The sequence below is a fragment of the Danio rerio genome, chromosome 15 (genome assembly GCF_049306965.1).
Source record: "Danio rerio strain Tuebingen ecotype United States chromosome 15, GRCz12tu, whole genome shotgun sequence".
Lineage (NCBI taxonomy): Eukaryota > Metazoa > Chordata > Actinopteri > Cypriniformes > Danionidae > Danio > Danio rerio.
Genome location: NC_133190.1, coordinates 6,082,843 through 6,097,019, shown reverse-complemented (window position 1 = coordinate 6,097,019; position 14,177 = coordinate 6,082,843). Strand labels below are relative to the sequence as shown.

Genomic DNA, 14,177 nt, shown 5'->3' with positions numbered 1-14,177 from the left:
TCAGGCTCAGATAAATAGGGCTTTATTTACTTGCAAAGGTTGCACCTTCTTTGTGATGTTAAAAACTTTCAGTTTTGTCCCCCTTCTAGTGAATTCCTCCTTTTCAATTCTTTATGGAAAAAATACTTCTCCTGCGGTTTTCTCATTAAATGCCATTGCATTCATTCTAATGGTCCAAGGGCTATACTCGCACGCTCAACACATCAAGGTGGAGCAGTGTGAAGTCATTTTGTAATGTAATGACTTTTTAAATTTAACTCCTTACATTTAACTGATTTATATCATTACTTAAAATAGTATATATAATAACTGTAGAAGCATCATTTTACCAGTGTTACTATGATGGCATGACAGCTAGCCAACTGTGTGCTCCACTTCTCTTGCACTTTAAACTGCGCAGAAACAAACTGCCCTTGCCCACTGTATGGATGCCATAGAGCAGGGCTTTCTGTGTACAGTGTGAAAGCCACTTTACACCTTGGGATTGAGACCAATTTGGTAGTCAAGACAAGGACTAGGATTGAGAACTGCGCCTCTAAACCAATACATCTGAGCAGACTCCTGAAAGTCTTCAAAATTAAGCCTAGTTCACACTACATTGCATTAATCACCAGCAGATCATTGTGGCATTCAGACTACATGACTTGATTTTCTCTCTTTAAATTGCCGTGGCATTTCACACTATGCAAAACTACATAAACAATCCACACAAAGTGGTCACACACTACATGACATGAGAACCACTGTCCCCCCTACATCTCATATCTGGCCCCCAATCCACAGTGGACAAAATGTTTAGGATGTGCAATATCTCTGAAAGCATTCAAGGGAGCTTTCGAAAGCCGCGTCAATAAGCTAATCTGTCAGCAGATTAATTGCTCATTTTTGCACTGTTCATCTGATAGACATGAGTTTTATATCCTCCTGTGTCTCTGTACATTGCTGACCATTCTGGCCAATCAGACATTTCTGTTGAGCACATGAACAATGGCCAGTTGTCCCATGACTTGTTCTCTCATTGGCTGTAACTCAGGGGGACTCGAGTCACATGACTTGACTCAAGTCAGACTTAATTTACGAAATTGAAACTTGCTTGACAAATATTCAAAAAGACTCCTTGCATTGGACTTCATTGTCATGAAACAAGACTTGACTTGGTATCGAGTTAAATGACTCAAAATAAATTGTTTTTGACTACGTTTAAGGCTGATTTATACTTCTGCGTCAAGCGCACACATATGCCAGTGCACAGCCTACGCGTGGACGCATAGCTGTGGCCGTCAGGCACGCTGACGGACACCTCTCAAAAAATGTAACTACACGTCACAACGACGCGTAGCACAAGCTCTGTGATTGGTCAGCTTGGTAGCGCTGACGAGTGTGGGCGGAGGTGAGAGCTGCGCAAGCCTGATGGTGCGAGTGTTTACAAATGTGGAGTCCCGTGAAGGAGCTCCGGATGGAGACTGTTGTTTTGTGTTTACCTTATGATTAAAGTTCTTACACGTCTGCCGATTCCAGCCTCAAAATGAATGAGTTTGAGCCGCTTGTACTGTTCAGAAAAAACAAAACAGCAGCGTAGACACTCGGCACAGAGGAACATAAACACCTCACTGCCAGTTAGCGTTTCTAAAGTGTTGTTGCAGAGCAACAGAAACCGCGTGCAGAAGTATAAATGGACGGCTATGTGCATTGCATGTGCCATGGGTCACGTACACTTGATGCAGAAGTATAAACCAGGCTTCAGGACCTAAAGGTTAAGACTCTAGACTTATGACTTGCACATGCATGACTTGCTCCAACCTCTGCTTGTAACTATATCTGACCCTACATATGGTTGAGTTGGCCGATGGGTCCAGAATATTTAGCATGTTAGGTATTAGATTTTTACCTGAGAAGTGTCGCCAGAGCATGCGCTAGCCTATTTGATGCATCATTCAGTAATTCACACATAAAGAGCGCCAATCTCTTGCTGAGTTGGCAAGCTTGTTAACTTGCAAATTTGGCTTAAATTGACCTAAAAATCTTGTAGTGTCAACTAGGCAGCACTTAAAATGCTGGAGAGTTTGATCAAGGTTGGAGCTGAACTATGTAGGGACTTCAGTCTAGGGCCTGTGTTTAAAACTCCTTTTGTTAAGTTCTTTTTTTTTTTAAACCACTTATTTATCTTTTTAGAAACTTCTCCGTTAACTAATGGACATGGCACCAAACGTCAGTGGGAGGAAAGTGATGACAATTCAGAAGATGGGGGTAGTCCGATTGAAAGTGAGAATTTGGAGTCTGACAACGACCTTGTTGTCAGGCGAAAGTCCACCAGGAGGACTGCAAAAGCTGCTGTCAGTAAAATAAAAAAAATTAATAATACTGATGCTGAAGAGGAGGAAAATTGCACCAGGGATAGACGTCAGAAGCATCGGTCAATAACGCAGGAGTCTGAAAATAGTTCAGATGAGGAAGTTGAGACGACCAAAACTCTCAAGCACCCCCATCAGAATGGAAGAAAGGTGGATGCGAAAGAACTGAAGAGGTGTAAAGCACCATCAGAACGCCAAGAACAATCTCCTGCCGCGAAACAGAAAACTACCCACAAGAAATCTTCAGCCACGGATGCATGCATGTCAACAACCCAGGATTCAGAAGAACTCAGTGATGATGTGGAAAAATCAGTCACTCACAGGAAAAGAATTGCATCAGAAGATGAAGAGAATCAAAGTGATGACGCAGATCAAAGAAGGGTTCCCAAAAACAGAAACCGGTCATCCAATGCTCGCAAACAGAAGCTCTGTGCGAGTTCGGATGAATCCAGTTCGGAAAGCGATGAAAAGGCAGACCGAGGACGAATAAAGAGTGAGGGCACTTCTTCAGACGAATGGCAAAAGAGTGACACATCAGAAGAAGACAAGAAGACACATCCACAGAGAAAGCCTTGCCCTACGGTTGCATCCAAAGGAGTCTCTTTGAGAACTCGTCCCAAGAAGAACTACATTATGGAGGACTCCGAAGAAGAATTTAGTCCTAAGATGGACGTGCAAGCAAAGAATGGAGTAAAAAATCAGCAGGCCAACTCCCGGACAAGAAAACCTTCAGGTGGCGGATTCAAAAGGAAACACGGTGGCTCCTCCGAGTCAGACGCAGACAGCAAAAGCAGTAGGAGCAGTGATGGTAATAAGCTTGCGGAAGCTCAAAGAAAAAGTGCAAAACGCTTCAAGCAATTAATGGGCTCGACGGACTCTGAGAGCGATTTTGAAACTAGGTGCAAATCAGAGAATGGTCGGGCGCAAAGGTCTCAGGGGAAGCTTCCTACAGTGTCCCGACAACGACGAAAGCAAAGTGAAAGCGACAAAGGGAGCAATGATAACGGAAGCAATTTTGAGAGCGAAGAATCTGAATCAGAAGCAAGCTCAGGTTCACGAAGCAGTCCAAAGAGAAGGCTGAGAGACCGTGACCGAGGAACCGCACGCTCGAGGAAACCTCGCAGGGTTGTTTCCGATGACGATAGTGACGTGTCGTTTGAGAAACCTCGTCGAGGCAGGCGCATCCAGACCAGAAACAAAGGCAAACGGACTGTGAATTACCAAGACAGTGAATGAAGGACAGTCGAGCCATGCAAAAGACACTAACTGAAGACCTTGAAGACACTTGATTGTCCCAACATTAAACAATGGTAGTAGCACTGGAGTCCTAGATATACTGTGAATCGGTTTCATTCAGGGATATTATTTATATTTTCTATGAAAAAAATAAGCATAACAAATGAACTATAAATAAGATGTATTTGATCTACTGGTTTGGCTGTTCAAACCAGCCCCACTCTGTGATTCGGCCAACAGGAAAGACTGCAAAGAGAAGCATTGTTTGCTTGGGTGCTATCTTAATATACCTCCTGTTTAATCGAGCATATTTGCTGGCTTGCACTAAAAGGCACACTGTAATGAGGTATTTTATACACTAGTTCTGCATTAGAAACTCAGGGGTCAACTACGTTTACCATGTTCTCAGAGTTGCATTTGTTTGTTTCAATCTTTAGTTCTAGGATTCTAGCGTCGTGTTTTTGACATGAGTATTTAGGTCCAAACACAGTTTGCGAAAAAGAACAAGTCGTCTTTGACTTTGACACAAACTCTGTATCGTCACTGTTAAATGAATTGTTGAGCCAAATTGTACAAACATTCTTCTTCCAGTCATCCTTTTGGTTCCTTTTCGATTGATTTTCGTTGACCATCTTTCCAGGTTTCTGAGAATCAGTTTTTGTAGCAAAGCGTTGTATATTTAAAAAAAAAATAATAATTCCTCTGTCAAGCATTACTTTTGTTTTGTATGCGTTTGAAATGATTTGCCATGCCATGAACTATGAATTGGTACCTATTTGCTAAGTACAGTAAATCAAGAGAGTACTTCCAGCAAAGTACTGTGATTTCTCATATTGGGAAGATGTTTTAGTGATCTGTTGCGTACTTTCAGTATTAATTACTTTTCAGACTTAACTTATGAACAGCAATTAACTTTTGTACACAGTCTTTGAATTGTGCATCGCAGTTGATGTAATGCAGTTGTCAGTTGGCATTTTGCTTAATGTTTTTTTTTTTTCATAAGAGCTTCTTTAATACAAGTTTGAATGAGGATGTTGAGCCTGTTGGCCGTTTAAGAGAGAGAGAGGGATAACTTCCATTAAATAAAGTACTGTTTCAGGTTGGAATGCGAATCTGTTTTTCACTTGTTTCAATAAATCTTTCATTGAGCAGATGCAGGACAAATTAAATGTCATTTTTTGTGCAAATTTTATTGATTGTGGTTGCGTTTCAAAAATTGCTGACCAGTCCATATGATTAGACATCGAAAGTGTAAGCGTCATGCACATAGATACTGTGCATGTACCGTATTAAAGTACTTTTCTACAGCCCCTCAACAACCCCCACCCCCCCAGTGGGTGAGTCCAACTTTAAGTGAGAGTGTTGAGTGGAGAAAGAGGGAAGGGTTTAGCATTAAAAGGGGAGTTTCAGTTTGAGCATGCACTGTTATTCACTGAGGCAAAACAAACACAGACCCAGGGGAAAAAGACAGTGACTGTTTAGATAGACCTCAGTAATCGAATTATTTATTAATTTTTAATTTGTCAACTATAACGGCACTTTCATTCAGGAACATTTCATGCATGCCCCCCCACAAACCCCATGACAAACTGGATGCAAGGAACTGCTGGATGAGTGTTGTTTTAATGGAATGTTTGATACAGCATGCCGTATGGGAGCAAAAAAAAAAAACCTCAGCATTTTTGGTAGGTCCATAGAATAGTATCAGAAAGCCATATGTGTATAGACTATCCTGTGGTTGCAAAATGCTGCGAAAATTCTACACGACGGTAATAGTTTGAATAAGATGTTTACATTCAGAGAGCAGCATTTACAGCGGATCTTTTTTTGCGTATTTTTTTTAAAAAGAAGACAAGTGGCAAATCTGGATTTCACCATTTTCAGATGCAAGAAGCATCTCGGGTAAAAAAAGTTTCTTACAAACATATTTTTGTTGCGTGTTAGCAGACCACTGTAATCCACAAGTGAGTCCAGCAGCGCTCTCATAGTGGGGAATTGAAAACAAATCCTTCATTGTGGCATGTTTATAAACGCAACATTGACAACCCATATCTCCAAACAATTCTTGTTCCACTTGTTTTGATTACGGTTGGCAATACAACATGGCGTCTCTCTGCCCTCTGAAAACTGTAACAGGTAAAAACGAAGCTTCGAAGCTAACATGTATCAGGGTTCAATGCTAAGGAGTTTTTCTAGAAAAAAATAACATGCTCAAAACTTCAAATCAGATAAGAGAAACCGAAAAGCAGTATTGTGTTTACAACTTCACAGAGAAGGTAGCATTTAAAGACTTAAAAGCACAAGTTAATAACAAACAGTCACAGGCAAATGATACTTTAGCGACAAGGCAGCACTGTCCCGATTGGGCCAGTAATGATCCTGGCTACTGTCCCAGGCATTTCTCACGCTGGCCCTGGGCCAGTCTTTATTGTTGAGCCCTGATGCATATTAATGAAGTTGCACCTCATACACAACAGAGCGCGCTGATTGATTCGAACCAAGTCTTTCTCTTGAATTAATGATGAAAACTCAAAGATGTTTTCATTGTACCCGCCAGTACATACATCCAGTCTACACGCTGGAATTTACACAAGGATCTAATCGCCGTGAGGCAGCTTCAACTTTCTTTTCAAACCTGGAAGAGCGAATTTGATCGAAATAATGCAAAAACAACCAAATTTCACTTTTATTGTGAAATATATGTGTCCTAATAGTGTTTTTAGCAGTGTGGGACACATTTATGACTGTCAACATCTCAAAAAATGTGTTTTGGTGTTTTGTGACCCTTTAAGGAATAATTCACCCAAAAATAAAAATTTACTTGCCGTCAAGTGGTTCCAAGCCTTTGAATAACCATTCACTTTTGTAGTGTTTTGTTTTCTACTATAGAAGTCAATGGTTAAGGCTATGTATACTTCAAAGTGTTTTATTCGTGGTAAGAGACAAAAAAGAAGTTTGAACCCTAAATCCCTTTTTCTGTCTGACCCCCATGAATAAGAAACAAATCAGGAGAGAGGGAATCTCATTTCAGTGAAGACAGAGTTCCAGAACACACCCAGCTATAATCGCTGTGGACCAATGGTAGACCAATGGACCAAACGTGTTTAGGATGCAAAATGATCTCCCCCAAAATTTGCTTTAGTGTGAGCTGTTTGGAACTGCTAAAACAACTAAAAAAAAAAACGAAATTTCAGCTGGAATTTGTTGGAATTTTTTTGGTTTAGTTTGAAGTATACCAGGAGCTTTACCAGGTTTCAGCTTTCTTCAAAATATGTTCAACATGATACAATTTCCATCATAAGTTGGGTTCACTCAATGGATGTGCTCAGTAACAAAGCTGTGACTATTAAACAATGCTCAATGCTAAGTGGCCCAAAGTGTACCAAGAAAATACCTGACACAATTCCACCACCTCCAGTATGAACTGTTGATACATGACAGGACAAAAAACTGCGTTTGTGTTGTTTACACCAAATTCTACTCCCCTTATCCAAACTGAGACATCCCTTTTCCATTTATTCCAGTGTGCAGTTTTGTTGAGCTCATGTAAATTGTAGGTTCAGTTTCCAGTTCTTAGTTAACAGAAGGGTGACTCTCCATTCACATGGGGCGTCAGGGTCAACCCTTACCATTCACTTTGAATGGGTGACGTCAGGCGTTGCCGAACTGCATTGTGGATCCGTCGGCGCCGCTTCAGTGGCGTTGCTCGCTACAGAAGTTAGGACTAGCTTAACTAGTGCTGACAGAAGTGTCAGCCAATCAGATCGCTGTATGTAAATACACCAGCTAGACAGTGGCCTATTGCTGACTGAATTTCATTGGCTGACGCTGCTATGACGATCGCGTTAGCCCCAACTTCAGACACGCCTTCAGTCAAGCGTTATTGCTGAAGCCCAGTGTGACTAGGGCGTGACTGGTGTCACAACACAATCTCACAGCAAATTGTAACTTTTTGATTCAGTGGATTGAATTCGTACGATCTAATTTATACAATTTAGTACGATTTGCTCATCATCCAATGACAGGTGGGGGTTAGGGGTGGGTGCCATGCATCCTTTTTAAAATCGTACATTTTCATACGACTGAACTTTAGAATTAGCCACTAAACAGACAAAATGTAAAATACTTACACTTTCTCGTAAGATCAGGCTGGGTGTGCTCTTCTTGTGTTGCTGTAGCTCAGGGATCACCAAACTTGTTCTTGGAGGCCCGGTGTCCTGCAGATTTTAGCTCCAACCCAAATCAAACACACCTGAACAAGCTAATCAAGGTCTTATGCTGCAGTCACACTAGAGTTTGAGCTTGCGAAATTCTGTCTTACGGTGCTGCGAGAAGGGGCGGGATTAAACAAAATGATTAGACATTTAAAGCGAGCGATTGGTCCATATTTTAAATTTCCGTCCAGAGAGGTCATGTTTTAATCCTGATTGGTCTCACACAGGCAACTGATGCGATTTCGCAGGTCAGAGTTCACCAAGCTTGAACTTTCCAACGCAGCGAACTGCCAAACTTGCCACATGACCTTGCGTTTCTGGTCTGATGCATTTGCATGCGTAAGAATGGAAGTCTATGGGGAGAAAAGTCCAGTGCGACCGCAGCTGTTTACTTGAAACACCCAGGCAGGTATGTTGAGGCAAGTTGGAGCTAAACCCTGCAGGGCACCGGACCTTCAGGAACGAGATTGGTGGCCCCTGCTGTAGCTTATCTGCTTCAAGGTTTAGTGTGTTGAGTGTTCAGAGATGCTCCTCTGCAGACTGTAAAATAAGTGGTACTGTTGTTTTTTACCAATCTGAGATATCTCCTGGTAAGACATTTTCACTCACAAAATATTTCCGATTTGTAGAATTTTTATAAACCGCTAGCGGTCCTTTTTTGAATTCAGTAGTATTTTTCATACTGACAGACTGATCAGAAGATCATTCCATATAAAGGTTTATATTCACTATCTAGAATAAAAAAGGGTCTAAAATGTTAGATTTAAAAAAACCGGTAACAAATATTAAATGTTTCTTTCAACACTGAGTGATCCAGTAAATTTAAATAGCACTTCATAATGAAGCTGCATGGAATTATTAAAGCATTGCACAAGAGTGCTCACTGTTGCAGACAGCAAACTGAACTTTAGCCTACATGATCTAAAGTATATGGGTACAGTCAGCTCTGTCCTTATCTCTGGCTTTTGCTCCTGTATGCGCTTTATATCAGCACTGATGAACACATTTGTAATGAATAATATTATGCATGTAGTTGAAAGTGCCGATTTGTTTCATCTGGATGGATCAGCTGAATTTGCTTTGATATTTTGAAATGTATCAGTAAAAGGTATAAAAACCTCACTGGATTGCCATTTTTTGGAAACCACTTTTTTAAGTACTTCGATTTCTGGGTACTCTACTGTAACACGTCATCATTATTGTTATATCATGAAGATCATCATAAATACCACTGAACAATTCCTGCTGATTTTAATAATACTAAAAGCTTGCATAAGAATAAAGATGAGGAACAAACTGAGGTATAATCCATATGGGAAGTTTTAATGGTTGCAGTTCTTAAATCAGGCACTCAGTCAAAAATTAGAGGAAGCAGTGCAAACGGAGGACAAACTCGAGGTGTAATCAAACACACTGCAGTGGGAAAATCAGGCAGAAGGTCAAAACACAAGAATCCTAAAAGGAAACAACTCCTAAAGGATTTTCCAAACACAATGTAGTCGGGCAAATGTTCACGCACAACAAAATACAAACAATAGAAGAACTTTTCCCAAAGCAGGTGAACTGGCAATATCGTGCAGTGCTTAGTAGGGTTGGGCATCTAAGCTATAATGCCGATCCGATACGCATCTCGATACAAAGAATACGATCCGATATATTAGCGATACATTTGTGACATATTGCGATGCAACATGTTACGATTCACACCCATATCACGATACAATGCGATATTTCAGCACTAACTAATTAGATCAAGTGTATGAGATGATGTAAGAAAGGATGCCGGCTATTGAATGAGTTTGATTATTTATTAACCAAGCAAAACCAAGACTTTTTTTTACAAACTGGCTTTTCTCTCAGAGCCAGCGTGTCAGTTTACAGTAGAGGGCCATTTTAGAACATATAGCACATATTATTTAAGGATTTTCAAGATAAACAGAATGTAAAAGTGCAATATATATTAAAAATATATATATATTTGCACTCTTTCAACATAAAGGTTTACCATTGCACAACAAGAATTGTGATTTTAACTTTTCAACAAGTTTTACAAAGATATATTGTGCCACTGAATATTCAAAACTTAAGGTCGTGAACTAGCAGTGTTATGCTGCTTTGAAACATCACTTGCACTGTAAACAACAGGCTAATAAAAATATAAATAAATAAAAATTAACAGGAGGAGGTGTTTAAAACCTTCATTCTTCGTGACACTAGGCTGAATATCTTTGCAGATGAACAATGCAATAGCATCCGTTATTGGCATAGAGCGCACAAAACTGTTGCGCACGGAAAAAAAAACTTGCAATGCTTTTCTCACCACTTTTGGAGCTGGTAGCTACAGTTGAAGCAGTGCAGGAAGCTGGGGATGCAGGAACACTGGAAGATGCTTCGACAACAACACAGAGGCGCCGCTTCAAGTGAGATATCAGATTAGTCGTACTGCCCGTGTATTTTACAGATGCACGGCACATTTTGCAAATCGCATCTGTCTTGACAAGTCGTCCATCTTTTTTGCACAATCCATAATGTTGCCATACTTTAGATCTAAAACTCAGTGGGGAATAAAATGTTTGTTTTGCTTCTCGCGCTTTCTGAGGGCGCACCACTAGCTTCATCCGCACACCTGATACACTGAGTTGTAGTGTAAGTGTACACATCCGCAAGTCCATTGCTAAGGCTTACTTTATGTAGGTCGATTAAATTATGCGCCAAAAACAGGTTGACAACACTTGTTAATAAATAAAAAATACATTCTATATTAAAAATATAAGTTGTATCTTGGAAAAACCGATGCATCTCGCAAAAACCGATGCATCTCGATTTGCTTCCAAAATTTCATTCATCCTCTGCTGCTCCACCGATGCACTCGCATCATGCACACGCATGACCGCGTATCGATACATATCGGTTAATCTTCCCATGCCTAGTGCTTAGTTGTTGTTTAATGGTTACAAAAATGGAAGTCATTGTAAAGAGAGCAGAGGAGGGCACCCAGAATCCACACCCTTATGAGAGCCTCCTAGCAATCAACGTGGACACCCACATGGTCATGGTTCAAGATCAGGGGTGGCCAACCCTGTTCCTTGAGAGCCACCTTCCTGCAGATTTTAATTGCTACCCATATTGAACACACCTGAACCAATTAATTAGGATCTAAACACCGCATGATAATTACAGGCAGGTAAATAATAAGGCCTGTTCTAGATGATCAGGCTCAATGAAAGTCCAGGGCTTAGTTTTTTTTGTACATGCATTCCTCAGTTAACTGGATTTGGTTGTTGATGATTTGACACAATTCAGGATCGTTTCATTCTTTAAAGGGTCATGAAACCCCCCTCTTTCAGGTCAAGTCTACCTCAGAAATGTTTCCAAAAATGCAGAGGGAGGAGTGGGTGTGGCCCGGCAGTGCAGGGGAAAAGAGTGGAGCGAGCCACTGTTTTCAGTTGGTTCACAAAACCCTGAGGAGACCCATGATTTTATAGTTTACAAAGTTAAAATGCAAAGAAATAAACAGTAATTTAATGTCCTGCTACATATGTTATTCTAATTCATTACCAAAATTTGTTATATCATTATAAAGATAATCGTGTTTATGTAACTAACGAGGAGGTCTTCTCTCCTCCTGAATGCCCGAGTCTGAGTGCAAACACAGTGGATAGCAGTGCAGCAAGGTCTCTTGCCCTGTCTATAACAACTATTAACTATGGAAGATTGGGGGGGGGGGGGGGGTACCAAAAAGCTGAGGAGCGTGGGGGGGTTAGAATTCCGGGAGTTTTCCGGGTGACAGAATAATATGGGAGACGGTCTGAAATACGGGAGTCTCCCGGGAAAAACAGGAGTGTTGGCAGGTATGCATGCAAACTCCACACAGAAATGCCAACTGAACCAGCCGGGCTCGAACCAGCGTTGTTCTTGCTGTAAGGCGATTGTGCTACCCACTGCGTGACAGTGCTGCCCATTCTAATGTAGTGGGTCAAATATTTGTTGGCAGATCAGAGTTGGCTGTTTTTGGTACACTAACGGTATTTCACTTGGATACAAGAAAGTTTAAAGCTCAGAATCCTCTGCCGGGTTGATGGTAGGCAAAGTATGATACAGCATGAGGCGGACGCCAAAGTTGAATCAAGTTTTTAAAAACACACTTCATAGACAAAACATGTATTCAGGCACAGGGTCAAAACTCAAAAAACAGAGGAAGCTGTGCAAACGGTAGACAAAGGGGTAATTAAAGAAGCAGCAAAGATCAGGCAGAAAGGTCAAACAAAAATAAGCGATCCGAACAGAGAAGTGCAAATGGATATTCCAAACTCCGAGTCGATGTAGTCAGGTGAAAGTTCATTCATAATACAATACAGACAATAGAACAGAAACGCTTAGTCAGGCTGGTGAACTGCCAACACATGTATTGACCGCTTGCTCAAATAGTGACCACACACAAAGCAACCGCTAGCTGCTTTCACACAGAAACTCAGACAAATACTCTGCAAGGATTTGTCCTAATTTTTGTGTTTAATTTTGGATTATTATTAACACTGACAGTGATATACCAAAATCTGTCTCAGTGTTCACACACATCCTGGTCAAATAGCTGCACAATAAATACAACACACATTAAAGCATCGGATCTGGCTTTTGTTCACAGACTAAGGGCTCTATTTTAATGATCTAGGTGCAAAGTCTAAAGCGCATGGCGCAAAAGCATTAAGGGCATGTCCGAATCCACTTTTGCTATTTTAAGGATTGCGACGCATGGTCTAACAGGGTTGAGCCTATTCTTTTAATGAGTTATAGGTGTGTTTTGAGCATAACGTGCATTAATACTTGTGAAAGTCGTATATTTATATTTACAAACTGGTAACAGTCAGGTAAGTTTGACTTAAACCATTGTAAAGCCTGTGCTTGGACACCTGTAGAATTTAAGCGATCTATGGGGATATTATGATCGATAGTGTCGAATGCAGCACTGAGGTCAAGTAAAACTAGTAACGAGATGCAGCCTCTTTCAGCAGCTAAGAGTAAATCACTGGTTATTTTCTGTACTGTTACGAGGCCTGAAACTGCGAGTATGATTGTTATACCATGGTGTAGTTTAACCTAAAGGGACTCAAGGGCTGAAGGCAGTTACCGTGATAAACAATATGAACAGAATCCAACCCAAGCTCATTCTGAAAACGTAGTCCCGGCAGGTACGTACGGCTGCGTTTATTTTTTTCAAGCGAACACTAAGGGGCGGTGTGATGCTGTTCCCTATGTCGCTTACCGGCCGGCCTCTTACCTCCTTGTGGAGGGCTTCCCCGCTGCAACCCGTTTGTCCACTCAGCTCACCGTGTACGTTGGCAGGCTCGAGATGCAGAGAGGAGTTGACCATGGCGATCGGTTTCGAGTCCAGGGAAGAGCGGTTCCAGCAATCAGGTAAGACAAAAACAGAATCCCAAAAATTAAGTGAACGAGTTTCGTAACTGGGTGAGAACGTGGTGAAATCTGAAAACGCGGTAGAAAAAAAAAATCAGGGCTTTTATTTTTTTGGACGGCTTTTGTAAACTGTTGCTCGGGTTTAGGGAAGCGAGCGGGCGGGCGGGCGGGTCGATCGGTAAAATTGGTTGGGTTCAGGGAAGTAGGAGGGCGGGTCGGCCGATTGGTCATCCGGTCAGTCAGAAAGCGGCCTCTGGTGGGTTCACGCAAGAACAGCGCGGGCGCGAACCACACTCGCGAGAGGCGTCTGAGATGCGAAAAAGCGCACAACAGCGGCCTCTCGCGGATTCGCAAAAACAAAAACTGCAGCTGTATGTACCCACCGGGACGTATTCCGCGGTCTCCAGAAACGTCCGCGGGACTACATTTCCACAATGAGCCCGGGTTGACAGAATAAATTTTGAGCGCCATTGTTGAAATATCATTGGAACACAATGCTGAACACATAACCACATCTAATCCCCATATATTTAAATTACGGCATGTTGTATTTGATGCTTCTGCATTTATGTTGCTGGGAAATATGCGATAAATGAAGTGACACCAGACCTAAGTTTGTCGTGGCTCTCGAACCAAAGCAGAGCAGTTCATAGGTTGCATTTACATGACAAGAATGTATCCAAAATGTAAAAGTTTTCCTTTGCATTTAAAGAAGTTTCATGTTTAAGGCTGAATCCTGCGTCGAGTGATCGACATTACCCACGGCGCATGCCTTGCTTGCATAAATGGACGCCAATTGTGCATTTATACTTCTGCATTCTGTTTGTGAAGCTCTGCAATAACACTTCTGTTAACGTTACCTAGAGGAGTGTCTTCGCAGGTGTTTTTTAATGAAACCATACTGTACAAGTAGCTTAAACTCACTCATTTAGAGGTGGGAAACGGTAGACGTGCAACAACG

General features: G+C 41.4%; 1 protein-coding gene across 3 annotated transcripts in view; it reads left to right on the top strand.

Moving 5' to 3' along the window:
* brwd1 (bromodomain and WD repeat domain containing 1) overlaps positions 1-14,177 on the top strand; it is a 1,114,832-nt gene that overhangs the window by 59,140 nt on the left and 1,041,515 nt on the right. For 2 of the 3 annotated variants that reach the window (XR_012391239.1, XM_001920406.9), the window contains exon 42: positions 2,173-4,774. The exons of the other annotated variant lie outside the window; for it this stretch is intronic. Coding sequence is in view for 1 of the 2 variants with exons in the window: in XM_001920406.9 (XP_001920441.4) it covers positions 2,173-3,587 (1,415 nt within the window). In the remaining variant the exon portion in view is untranslated. Of the gene's footprint in view, positions 1-2,172; positions 4,775-14,177 lie in introns of those variants that run through there. 3 annotated transcript variants of the gene reach the window in all.